General features: G+C 37.3%; 1 protein-coding gene across 1 annotated transcript in view; it reads right to left on the bottom strand.

Annotated features, from left to right (window-relative positions):
• LOC149284299 (dynein axonemal heavy chain 6-like) overlaps positions 1–13,028 on the bottom strand; it is a 117,668-nt gene that overhangs the window by 69,645 nt on the left and 34,995 nt on the right. The window contains exons 16-28 of the mRNA XM_089496884.1: positions 11,330–11,481; positions 10,999–11,151; positions 10,375–10,626; positions 9,631–9,759; positions 9,344–9,457; positions 9,117–9,260; positions 7,913–8,125; positions 6,871–6,963; positions 5,927–6,046; positions 4,867–5,047; positions 4,678–4,774; positions 588–783; positions 306–470 (exon numbers count right to left, since the gene is read on the bottom strand). Of these exons, the coding sequence (XP_089353010.1) occupies positions 306–470; positions 588–783; positions 4,678–4,774; positions 4,867–5,047; positions 5,927–6,046; positions 6,871–6,963; positions 7,913–8,125; positions 9,117–9,260; positions 9,344–9,457; positions 9,631–9,759; positions 10,375–10,626; positions 10,999–11,151; positions 11,330–11,481 (2,009 nt within the window). The remainder of the gene's footprint in view (positions 1–305; positions 471–587; positions 784–4,677; positions 4,775–4,866; positions 5,048–5,926; positions 6,047–6,870; positions 6,964–7,912; positions 8,126–9,116; positions 9,261–9,343; positions 9,458–9,630; positions 9,760–10,374; positions 10,627–10,998; positions 11,152–11,329; positions 11,482–13,028) is intronic.

Here is a 13,028-nt window from a genome sequence, read left to right as displayed (position 1 = left end):
TTCAGAGATCTATACTAAGATAGGGCAGCACGTGGTGTGCGTGGAGGTACAAATTGTTTTAAAAAGGCTATGTGGTCCTTAAAGGAACACAAACTTACATCCTAAACATTATCAGTGTTCCAACATATTTATACCGCACCTTTCACACAGTTTCTGTTTTCGTTACACTATAAAATAAGTTTGCAAGCTTCATGAACCCAGAAACAATGCTAATGAGTACGTACAGGTAACCATGAAACTGAAGGAGTACTAAACAGAAAAAAACATACAGATCATCATGAGAAGAACACTTTAATTACAGTTACCTGGGATGGATGTCCAGCAACAACCCAGTCCACTCTGTTTTTATTTTGATAATCAGCAATAGCAGCCTTGCTTAGGCGTCTCAGAGAACTAAACATTGCTTCTTCTACTTTTCCAAGCCAGTCTTCCACGTTGCCTCTAGCCTTTAGCCCTTTGCCCAAGCTAACCTAAGGAAAGCAGTACACAGAAGACCATATAAACTATGAGCAAAACTACAATATGCACATGAAATTATATACAAATCTAATAATAATAATAATACATTTTATAACAAAATCATTTACCCTCTCTCCTTCTGGGGACAGCATTGCTAAGATGTCATTGGTATATACCACTTCTTGATCCCCTGGTGATGGCATTACCGCAAACTCCAGTTTAGAAATAGAGTCAAAGCATTTCCTTAAGTGCGGCTGAACTGCCTGAGGATTGCGCGTCTGGGCCAGAATTTCAAGAAGCTCGTCATTTGAAAGGAAGTAAAATCTGTATAAAAATAATTGTAAGTCGCGTAAGCTAAACTTTGTTACATTAAGAGTTTTATTTATTTATTTGTTTTATCTAGATTCAGCTTGCAATTTAGCCTCAACACGACGGAATGAAGAGTTGTGCTCGGAAGCAGTCAAGTCCTTCTAACACAGCAAAGTAACGGTTCTGCCAGGTTTTGGCTATAGGTGGGGATATAATAATTGAAACCTTGGGGCAAAATTTCCATTTCGAATGGGATGACAGGGTTAAAAAAATAATAAATTAACCCATTTGGAGGCATGAAGCTCACCTATACCTCCCCCTCTGCCCCCATTCCAAGTCCAGTGGGGAAGCATGGAGACAACCTATGTGCCATCGCCTGCCCAACTGTATCGTGGGGTTAAAGACAATGAATCCCACTGGGGAGGCATGTGCCCACCATACCTTCCACCTACCCCTATCACTTATGCTCTGTCAGGGGCATAATTAGAATCATAGGGACCCTTTACGCAAAAAACGCTCTGGGGCCCCTCAACTTCACAAAGCAACATGTCCCACAGCACCACCTTTGTCCCCATACAACTTGTGAGTGCCATCTTTGCCTCCAAGCAGTATATCAGTGCCATACTAACCCCAAACAGTCTGCCTGTGCCATATTAGCCCCCAGCTTGCCAGCGCCCCAAACAGCTTGTCTATACTTTTTTTGCCCTTATACATACACCAACTCATACTCACTACACACATACACTCATGGTAACACACACTTCCTCTCACACCACTTTTATATAAACATTCATGCTCACACACAAACACAACAAATACACATCTATGCTAACACACAAACACACATTTTTGCTGGTATATACCAAACGTTCTCACAAGGATGATATTAACACACACTTATACATAGACACTCATGCTCACATACACTTATATATAGACATCCATGTTCGCATACATGTGTACATACGCATTCATGCTCACAAACATACATACCCCCTCCCTGCAGAATCCCCCCATGCATCTGTAGGCCAAAACTTTTTTAAGGGATAACGCAGCTCTCATAGGCACTAAAGTGTCTATTTTTAGGACTGAAGTACAGTATAGAACTCTCATAAGTTTGAAATGTATCCACAAGACTGATCAGAGAATGTAAGTGCTACAGTAATTGACATTATAGATGCTATTCAGTAGTATTATTATATTAAAATGTGGTATAACTCCCTCTACTACATATAACTTGTGAACTTGCTTTATAAGAATGATATAGGGCTGTATTTATTTTCTGGTTATTTTTTGTTTTGGGGGTGTGTATGTCACCTTTAACTAAGCACACTATGATTAACACTTTAGACTTACATTAATCATAATTATTATTTTTAATTATATTACAAGAGCAGAGGCACATGGTTAACCGTGTTACAGGATAGGTAATAGACTGCTTTAAATAGAACATTAATATCTTACCTGAATGAAATTCAAGTAATATATTAATTAACCCCATTTTTTCTTTTTTGTACCCTGTGGGACCGAGGCTTTTAATACTTCTGTGGTGCTTGTGTTCAGCTGTAATTTTCTCCTCACCCATTTAGTGTACCCACATAAGTTATATATTGTTTTTCCCATTATTTTGATCATATCATCTTATTTACTATAAAAAAAAAATAAAAAAAAACATGGTGAAAATTTGAAAAAAAACACATTTTATGACTTTTATTTGAAAAATCTTTTACTCACCTAAAAAAGCAAGTAAAAAAACTAGCTAAATAGATTCTACTACTTGTCCTGAGTTTAGAAATACCCAATGTTTTTATGTTTTTTTGCTGTTTTTTGTAAGTTATAGTGCAATAAGTACAAGCAGCGTTTTATGATTTCCAAACCTTTTTTAACAAATCTGGTCAGTCTGCCTCCATCTCCTCTTTGGAACATCTTTGAAGCCGGTTAACTCAATTTAACCCCGTCAAACCATATATTTTTGAAAACTAGACACCCCAGGGTATTTCAAATGCTGTTATTTTAACCCTTTCCATGCAACAGTTTGTCAAACTTTGTAATAGTAATTTTTTTTTTTTTTTCACACAAATTGTACTTTAGTTATAGATATACAGGTCCTGGTATATGTCACTGTCAAACAACACCCCAATGTGTATTCAGGAACATCTCCTGAGTACAGCGATACCCCACATGCATGGGTTTGTCAGATTGTTTGACTGGTAAAGGACTACTTTTGGGGCATGCATAATTCAGGTGGTCATTTGGTCATTCTGCCTCCATCTCTTTGGAATATCTTTGAAGCTGGTTAACTCAGTTTAACCCCGTCAAACCATATATTTTTGAAAACTAGACACCCCAGGGTATTTCAAATGCTGTTATTTTAACCCTTTCCATGCACCCATTATACAACCACACTTTGTCAAACTTTGTAATAGTAATTTGTAAAAAAAATTTCCACACAAATTGTACTTTAGTTATAGATATACAGGTGCTGGTATATGTCACTGTCAAACAATCCCCCAATATGTGTTCAGGAACATCTCCTGAGTGCAGTGATACCCCACATGCATGGGTTTGTTAGATTGTTTGGCTGGTAAAAGGCTACTTTTGAGGCAACACAGACTTTTAGCATCTGGTCATTCTGCCTCCATCTCCTCTTTGGAATATCTTTGAAGCCGGTTAACTCAGTTTAACCCGTCAAACCATATATTTTTGAAAACTAGACACCCCAGGGTATTTCAAATGCTGTTATTTTAACCCTTTCCATGCACCCATTATATAGTCATTTTTATTTTTTTTTCACACAAATTGTACTTTAGTTATAGATATACAGGTGCTGGTATATGTCACTGTCAAACAACACCCCGATGTGTGTTCAGGAACATCTCCTGAGTGCAGTGATACCCCACATGCATGGGTTTGTCATGTTGTTTGAGATTTAAAATGCCACATTTGGGAAGTGCGCCTTTTTTCTCCATTTTGGTCAGTCTGTACCTATGCCCTATCTTGGAGCTCGGCCACTCCAATTTACCCTATCAGCAGTGTTCCCTCTAAGCTGTGCGCTTGTGCGCGCGCACATAGCTTTTTTAGAGAGCGCACACATGCAAAAATTGAGCGCACAACTGTTTTTCCCAATTAAAAAAAAAAAGAGAAAAAAATATATTTTTTTGGATACTTTATGCGGTGCGGATATTGTGCGCACAAAATTTTGTCTCTGGGAAAATTTTTACACAAGAAAAATTTTCTGTGCACGCCACCTAAGAAAAATTAGATGGAACATTGCCTATCAGCCATTTTTTTTTATTATTAGACACCCCTTGGGTATTTGAAGTGCTTTTATTTTAACTCTTTGTTGAGATTTTTGGGAAACTTTAGCACTTGCTCAAAATAATAAACTTTATTTTTGTATTTTATTTTTTTTAATACTTTTTTAAAAATATTTTTTTACACATTTTGCTGGTACTGGATGGTTCCTCTAGTGACATCACTGCATAATTATTTTTAAATGTTAGCACTTCTTCCAGAGGTAAGTGTTTGGTGTCGCTGATCGAGGCATTCCAGCGACACCATTTAAGTTTAGAAGGTGATCGTTGATCGCCTCCTAAACACTTTTAAAACGGGCGTATCCGCCGCCATACAATGTATGGCGGATGTTGACGCCCCGGGGAGGGGCCAGACATGGCCCCTGATGCCGATCTCGGCGTTACTGAATGCCTCGACATCGAGGCATTACAGCAACGCTGTTTAAGCGAAGAACGTGATCGTTGATCACTTTCTAAGCTTATTTAATTTTTTGACGGTTCAGGACCGTCAAAGGCCGTTAAGTGACCGTTTTTCCGTGACGGTCCTCAACCGGCAAAGGTCGTTAAGGGGTTAATTATTAGGATTGATGAAGAAAATTAAAAGAAACATACTGACCTTGGAAAGACAGCCCTCTTTGATTCTAAGTAAGCCTCCAGGCATTTCTGAATTTGATCAAGAAGCGCATTGTTACTCTGAAATGTCTCCAGAAGACCTGTGTATAGTAATATATATTAGTTACTTATTGCAAACATGAAACAAATGATCAGAGTATTTAAACCACCACAAAACAGTATTCTTGGATACCTGGCTGAGTTGCAGCTCGAAGAGCGTTAGGCAAACGGTTTACTTTCCTCATGACCTCCTTCCAGGATTTGTCCACTTGTAAAAACATCTTAGCTTCTGCTGGGAGCTGCCTTTGAATATCTGGAGCGCTGAAGATGCTTTCTAAATAGAGCCAGTTCCTTTGACAAGTCAGCCACTCATCCTAGAAATAAGAATATATCAATATTATTATAATATATATATAGATATATATCACACTTATCTACATCTCATATAGGTTGAGATCTGAACAGGACAGGAAACAGAAAACAGTAAACTGAGAAGGCTTTCCACTATATGTAGGAGCGTGCCTGTGGGAATTTCAGCCAAAAGAGCATATGTGAGGTCAGGCACTGATGTTGGAAGAGAAGGTCTGGCAATCAGCATTACAATCCATCCCAATTGTGTTCAATGGGGTTGAGGTCAGGGCTCTGTGTGGGCCAGTCCAGTTCTTCTGCACCAAACGCTGTAGTGAGTGATGCTATAGAAGAGAGATGACTTTTACGCGCTAGCTCTTAACCAGCCCCGCTCTGTGAGTGAGCGTGTTCTCCGGTATCATAGCTGAGCTGTTATGTCATTCAGCACTTAGCAGCTCTGCGAGTGAGCGTGGTCTAACGCTTTATGGCTGAGCTCCTAGATGCTTCAATTTCAAAATAGTAGCACTTACAGTGGACCGGGGCAGACTGCCTTGTGGCAAAGGTCGCATCCTATGACAGGGCCATGTTTAAAGTCACTGAGCTCTTCAGTATGCCAATGTTTGTCTATGGAGATGACTACCTAAGTGCTTTTTATACACCTGTCTGCAATGGGTGTGACTAAAACACCTAAACGAAATAATTAGGAGGGATATCCACATACTTTCGGTCATATGCATGTTATAAAAAGTAGAAACTGAAAGATTAGAAAGAGAAAAATAAAACCAAAGGTGAGAAAATACAATGACAACACGCAGAGGGAGTAAGTGAGAAAATGAAAGGCACATCAACCTTCAAATATAAAAAAAATACATTAAAAAGACATTAAAGAAACAAGGTATACTTACTAGAGTCTGATTAAACAAAGACAGTTGTCTTTGCCATTCGTCAACACGAGGTTTGATCGGCCCAACGTAACGAGATGATGCTATGGTCGATATATTTATGGTACTGTCATCAAGTAGAACCTGGAAAAATGTTTTTGACTTAATAAAGTTCCAAGAATTATTTCAACATTTAATACAGTACTATAATTCTTGAGTGGGATAAGACATTTTCAAGCCCATCCTATCACTGTCCAACATGCTAATCTCACAAAATGCTCTTTATGTTAAAATTTAGAACAAAGCAACTGGCTCTTGCAATAATAGCAGGAGTTTTAAGGTGACTTTACAGAAGAGATACCGCTTAAATTCACTATGAATTATGAAGGCATATTTAAATCAGTGAGATTTGTTTAGTCCACCCACTGATTGAACTATGAATTTTCCAGCTAAACGCTTCTTGTAAGAGAAACTAGCAAGGATTAATCCTTTCTTTATGCATAGCAAAATCACACCTTAGTGAATAAAACCCTCTGCTGCTGCTGGCCGGTACTTCACCCGGGGCTTCTATGACTGAGAGCCCACATAATATGACCTTCCAGTGCTCCACCATAGCCCCGGCGGAAGGTTGTTCACCGGATGCGGGATGCGCACAGACAACCTCCTCTGCTGCCGGCACCTCTGCTGGGGCTTCTATGGTTGAGCACCGGAAGGTCATGTGATGCCGGAGCTCCCCAGAGGAAATGCTGGCAGCAGCAGAGGCTGCCAGAGAGGAGGATCCGGGTCCCCTGCAGCACTGCAGCACTATTTGAGGTCTGAGTAGAAGACAACCTCAAATATAAGACGAGGGATATTTTTCAGAGCATTTTCTCTGAAAAAACCTTGTCTTATAATCAAGGAAATAAGGTATTATTTCTGCAGCATTAAAACCAAAGCTAGTGTACTCGTTATTACAGCCAACAACTTACCTGAATATCATCTGTTCCTCCAAGAATAAACACATCCTTAGAATCACGATGAGGAATAGTAAGAAATTCAGTGGTTTTCCAAGAATCCTCTACCTAAATAAAAATGGTAATAATTTTTTTCTAAGCCTTTTGTCTGGGAGAATTATAGGTGTAACTAATATACAATAAAAACAACTTCTTCATATTGTCTAAGCCTTTCTAGTCTATTAGGTATTTTTACAACATTCATAATATATTATCTCCATTTAACCCTGCTGTGTCCTATGCTAAGAAGAGGATATGTCGCAGTCCTTGACTCCATTCACAGAGGACCGCACTTTTCTTATAATTTTACCCATTCAATATAAAGCTGGATTGAATAACTTAAAAAGTCTATAACGTTATTTGAGAATAAATCTAGTAAAACAATAATCATAGATAACCCCTCAGTATTACTATATGCCTGTTGGTGTACTTAAGTAAATTATGAGTGACCTAGGGTGTATATTAAATTAAAAGCTATGCCAGTCCCTGTATTGACTATATCCTCTAGTATAAAATTTAAGCTCCTCATCCACACCCAGCAAGCCCTCAACAACACTGCACTCCATATACAGTACAGTATCTTTGGTCTTATCTGTAAATTTTATCCAAACTGCCCTCTTGCTCTTCTGAAAATTTGAGTCTCTTCAGCCGTTGTCCCCTTTAGCCACATGGTACCCATTCTTTGAAATTCCTTACCACATTCTGTCAGACTCCCCCCCACTTATTCTAACTTTCAGAGAGACAAAAAATCTGTCTTCCAAAAAACCATAACCTGCATTCTGTAAGAAAAGGAGCTTTCACCACCTTCAAGATCTCCAGGCCGCTGACTTCTTCCCATGACTCCAACTCCAAATCATCCTCACACCTCTAATGCTTCGGTTGTAAGATCTCCGGAACATGGCCGCTTTCTCTTTCTGTGTAACTATGTCTTAATGTTCCACTGTCTCCCTATTGTAATAGCATCTGGGAGTCTGTTGGCACTCCAAACATAAATGTGATATAAATGAAAACACTGTACCTTTTTCAGTATTGTCTCTAATGAAGCTTCTCCAGAGGCCTGTCCTGATATATCCTGTATATCTTGGGCATAGTCAAATGCACAGATTTCAATAAGCTTTTCCAGAGAAAGGGGTTCTCCAGGGTCTGTCAGGGATGTATTTATAATCTGTTCTAAAGAAGCCCAATGCCTTGGTTTCAAAAATGGATTTCTTAGATCTGTGATCACTGGAACCTGCAGGGGAAAATTATACACATTTTTTTTGGGGGGGGGGGTATTTTCAAAACGATTTGCCTCCAAATTACTATACAGTAGATGTTTCGTATTGGAATAAAGATGTAAATGCTAAATTTTCTTGACTTTAGTCAATCGCATACAAGTGTGGATCAGATAGGTAGAAAGGTCCATGTATATCTATACTCCGAGGCAGCATTATCACATGAAAGAGAAGATCTGTTTCAGAAAGGATGGTGCTTATGCAGTGGTTGGAAGCATTATACAAAGTAACTGTGTAATCATGGAGCAAATGTGAAGAGCTAAAATGTCATTTACATATGAATACGAAATCATTTCTTTACATTCAATTTCCTTTTTAAAATACAGAGATCTCAATCATTAAAATGATTATTTCTTTTATATATCTTGTGTAAATCCTTAATAATCAGCAATATATTATGCTCAGACAGCACTGCTGATGTCCCTTTCAATGTATTTCTATATTATCCCAGTATATGATCTTTGATTGTAACCATGTGCCTTGCCATGCTTTACTTCATGTAACTCATCTGTGCACTGCATTATGCAACTGTATAGCAATGAGAACTGACGACTAAACCATTTAGCTATTATGTTACAAACCTTTCAGGAGCTGTAATCGATTGGAATTCCAAGGCACAGAACATTCAAATGACTTAATAATTAAATAATAACATTACTAGAAATAATAGCCATGTGGTTATTCTCAATATGCCTGAAGATCATCATGCTTAACAAATTGGCCATTAGCTTAACATCAATTGTTGTCATGAACACAGAGTATCCTTTTTGAATGATGCAAAAATAATATTTTTTTAGATCTGAAGCAGATCTACTATTTAGATCTGAAGCAGGTCTAAAGTTGGCTTTTGGCTATTGTGTGTGTATACATACTTAACATACATGGTAACACAAACACCATTTTTAAGGGTTTTTCAATCAGTGTAGACTAACTGCAAACAAAACATACCTTTTCTTTCATCTTTTCCACCTTTTCTTTGAGTTGTGGCACTACATTGTTTGGCGGCAGTCCTTTCTCCAACTGACTTACAAACTTAGCATATTTAAGGACTAATGAATTGAGCTGTTCTGGATCCAGATTGTCAAAATGTAACTAAAAAGATAAAGTAGTTTGTGGTTATAGTTAACCCATATACCCCCAAAATACTTAAATAGAGACAGATGTGAGTTTCTTACCTTCATCCACCCAGTCTGGAGAACATCCCATTCTGAAAGTGAATCCCAGAGAAGATGCTTCAGTTTTATTTCTGCACTGATTTCTTCCAAAGCATCAAATTTTGTCACTTCGACCTAAAAATCCAAACCAGTATTATTTAGAGACAAGCTTGGCCAATTGAGTTTAAAAATAAAAACTGTAACAAAAGTAATTAACTAGAACCATGATTCCAGTATAGAAAAAATCAAGACGTTCATAAAGCTGAACTCTTTACACAATTTACAATTAGCATGCACACTCTCTTCACCTTGAAATTCTTTTGGTACGTTTTGTACTGAAACGCCCGTTTCTGCAACTCTTCAAGAATAGCCTGCAAATCTGCTAATATCTGCTTTACTTTTGTTTGATCAGCTGTAATATCCAGTATCTGTGGATCCTGTTAAAAAAACAGTACTGATTCAATACCAACTTGAGTTAAACAACCATGTTTGTCCGTTCAAATGTTTTGAATGTTTTTAAGTCCTTTTGTTTGTTTTTTTAAAATAATTTTATACACCATTGTGTCCCCCTGAAGAGACTGTCCCCTAGCCATGCTACAGATTTGTAGTCAGCACATCACAGCTCTCCCTATGGTTTAATAGCACATCGGGAATAAGTAAAGCAGAGGACGCATAATTTTTATTACAGGAAATTACAGGCATTATAAAGCGCCTTTCCTAAGCTTAACATTCTTAAGATGAAACTATATGATGCATAAATGTAACATTTAACAGGGTGCAGTTGAATCATGTGGAACCCATATATAAATCCATGCGTGCTCAGCATGTACTGAACCTTACATCAGTGAGCAAGCGTTGAATCTAAGCCTACATAACAATGTGCCATAGTCCAAAATCAAGTCACCTTAGGTTTCACAAGGTTGGCTACAGTGGTGGTGAGACAGAACCATCTGTGCAACTAACATTTTTAACCCAATGAGTTGATTCTATTGCTTCTGGAGTTTGGTTTGTTAATGTTTAATTGTGCATTTTCGACCATTTGGGAGACATACCTGAGATTGCTGCTTCACTTCCTTTACTTCTCTATTTAGCTCTGCTATATCTTTATCTAGAGAACGGCAGAATTTTTCTATGCTGCCATCTCGCTCGCCTACGGACTTGTCGATGGCATTGTGAACAGCTATGATTGATGGCTTGAGGGTGGCAAATACAGCAAAATCTTCTGGAGGCGTAGGTATTTGGTACTTTTCAATGAGCTGGTACATCTGGGATACAACATTAGAGTCTTCTTCAAGAGTATTAATCTGAAAACCAAGCAATTACATTATATACATATATGTGTGTGTATATAGTTATAGTCTTTTGTCTCATGTAACCTTACAGGTGTCCAAACGAACAATGGGATTATAAAATTGTGACCTGCAAATGTGGCTTCAGATCATAAGAAGCTTGTGCAATAACCAACTAGAGAGGAGGATTTTTAAAAAGTAAATGTACTTTAACTACTAGCAGGAAAGTAATAAAAAGGAAGTTTAAGGTGAAACAAACTGATAAAGAAATTTATAAACGTGGGCATGCCTAATGTTTTACTTCATACTGTTCCTTTATTAGATTTACCGGTATATCATATATACCCATTTTTCAACTTGAAACTGTGAGATGGCATGTTTACTTACTCTTTCTTGTATCTCGTCCAGAAATATTAACGTGTTTACATAATCTAATGTAGTAGTAGGATAAAACTCGAGTTTGAATTGTGCATCTTGGGCCTCTGCTATAATAGCATCCATTTTTTTCTTGGCAAGACCGGGAAGTATATCGTGTATAGCCTAAACCAAAGGAAGCAAAAAACAAAAAATAATGGGAAAACCATAGTAATCAGATCCATCTAAAGTATACTGCACATGGTCACCATGTTTCTGTGCAAAAGCTTCTGTGTATCGTCTTTTATATTGATAGCAGGGTAATACAGATGTGTATTTTGCGTTCTTCTCTTTTTTTTTTTACCTCTAAACATCGTTTTGGTGATGGGATTAATGTTTCCTTTAGTTTCTTGGCATCAATAAGTAATAATCCCAAATTTCTTTTCTGTGTTATAGCCAGAGCATCCTTGTGTTCTTTATAGTATTTATCTAGGCGTTCCGAAAAAAAATCAACTCCTGTTTGAAAACAATAGGAAGCGTTTAGTATTTTGTACATTGGTTGGTCTAATATTAATAGTCGGCCTTGTATGCTTTCTGTTTGTAACCAAATTTCATTTAACTAATTCATTGGATGAATTACAGAGTTTTTCAAAAATTTTTTATTTATTTTTTATTATTTTTATAATTTATGAAATCGCATTTGAAAGTGATTGAACATATATATATATAATAAAATGTTTTTCTGGAATAAAAATTTAGAATAGAAAATGATTGTAAAAAGCCAGAACAGAGTGTACTACTTAAAAGGTAAAAAATTGACCTAAATGTTATAAATGAAAATCTGACCTAAATGTTATAAATAAAAATCTAGCGAACAACACAACTACATAGACAGAATGCATTTACAACAAGCACCAGAACAGGAGCACTTCACGCGCTTCCTCCCTCCTACACAAGGAATTTGGAGCTGGAAGCTTAGTTAGGAAACATCTTAATTGTATATTTATGTATATATTTTTTTAATTTAACGTAAACACTGCATTCATAGGACAGAGGACAAAACAGGGAGGATAGGTACAGGTGGGCAATATCCCTCTCCAAAGAATGAATTTATTTTTAACTCACCATCCCAATGGGAAGGGGGCATGCATGGGCTCTATGTTCCCCAAGGCAAGGGTATATTTTACCTTCTATCCCCTCCTTGGTGGGGTGTATGGGGAGAGGCACAGTATGTGTTCAGCCCCTCCCATAAGGTATATTTGGATATTATATTTTTATGACACCCCTACATTAATTGTTGTTTGTTTATTGGTGGGAAGTGCTGTCTGGCATTTCACCTTGCACACCCCACAGTTCTAATTTGCATTTGCAATTCACAAGCAAACACGTCTTGTTTTTACCATTTACATCAACGCGACGCTGCCCTAGTCAAGTTAACGCAAGTAACGTGTTCATTTATGTGAGTGCAAATGTAATGAATATACAAGCTGGCCTTTAGTTAGCGAGCTTTTTGGCAAGCCACATACAGAACCCTCAGCTACAGCTAAAGAATGTATGAGACAAGAACACGTAGTTCATAAAGAAATAAAGGAAGCAAAAAGATACAATAGATAATTATTACTTTTAAATATATGTTAACTCTACACTCATTAGTGGGTCTTTAATAATATAATATGAGAAGTATTAAGTAAGAATAACCATCTAAGAAGCTGACGAATCAGTGTCACAAGATACAGAGATTGCAACAACTTAAAAATACATTTCCAGGCCTGAGAGGAAGCATAAACATATATGGTCAACTAGGAGAACATTTGAAGAAGGAACTAACATTTTGCAGAATGAATATTTACAGCATAAGTTCCCAACAGAGCTATAGCATATTATAATAAAGATATATCCACTGCCATACTAAAGTAATCCGAAACTTTTTGGAAAGTACAGAAATACGTACAAGAAGAAATTGAGGACAATAGTGAAGATCTAGAAGCAGAACCACAGAAAATTCTGGAGAATTAAACAAAGAGGGGATCGATTATCACTAGGCTGCAATTTCAGATTAAGCC

The sequence above is a fragment of the Sceloporus occidentalis genome, unplaced genomic scaffold, assembly GCF_023333645.1.
Source record: "Sceloporus occidentalis isolate IW3139 unplaced genomic scaffold, rSceOcc1.0.p SCAF_95, whole genome shotgun sequence".
NCBI classification, from domain to species: domain Eukaryota; kingdom Metazoa; phylum Chordata; class Lepidosauria; order Squamata; family Phrynosomatidae; genus Sceloporus; species Sceloporus occidentalis.
The sequence above is the reverse complement of the archived record's forward strand: the minus strand, read 5'-3'. Positions and strand labels throughout refer to the sequence as shown.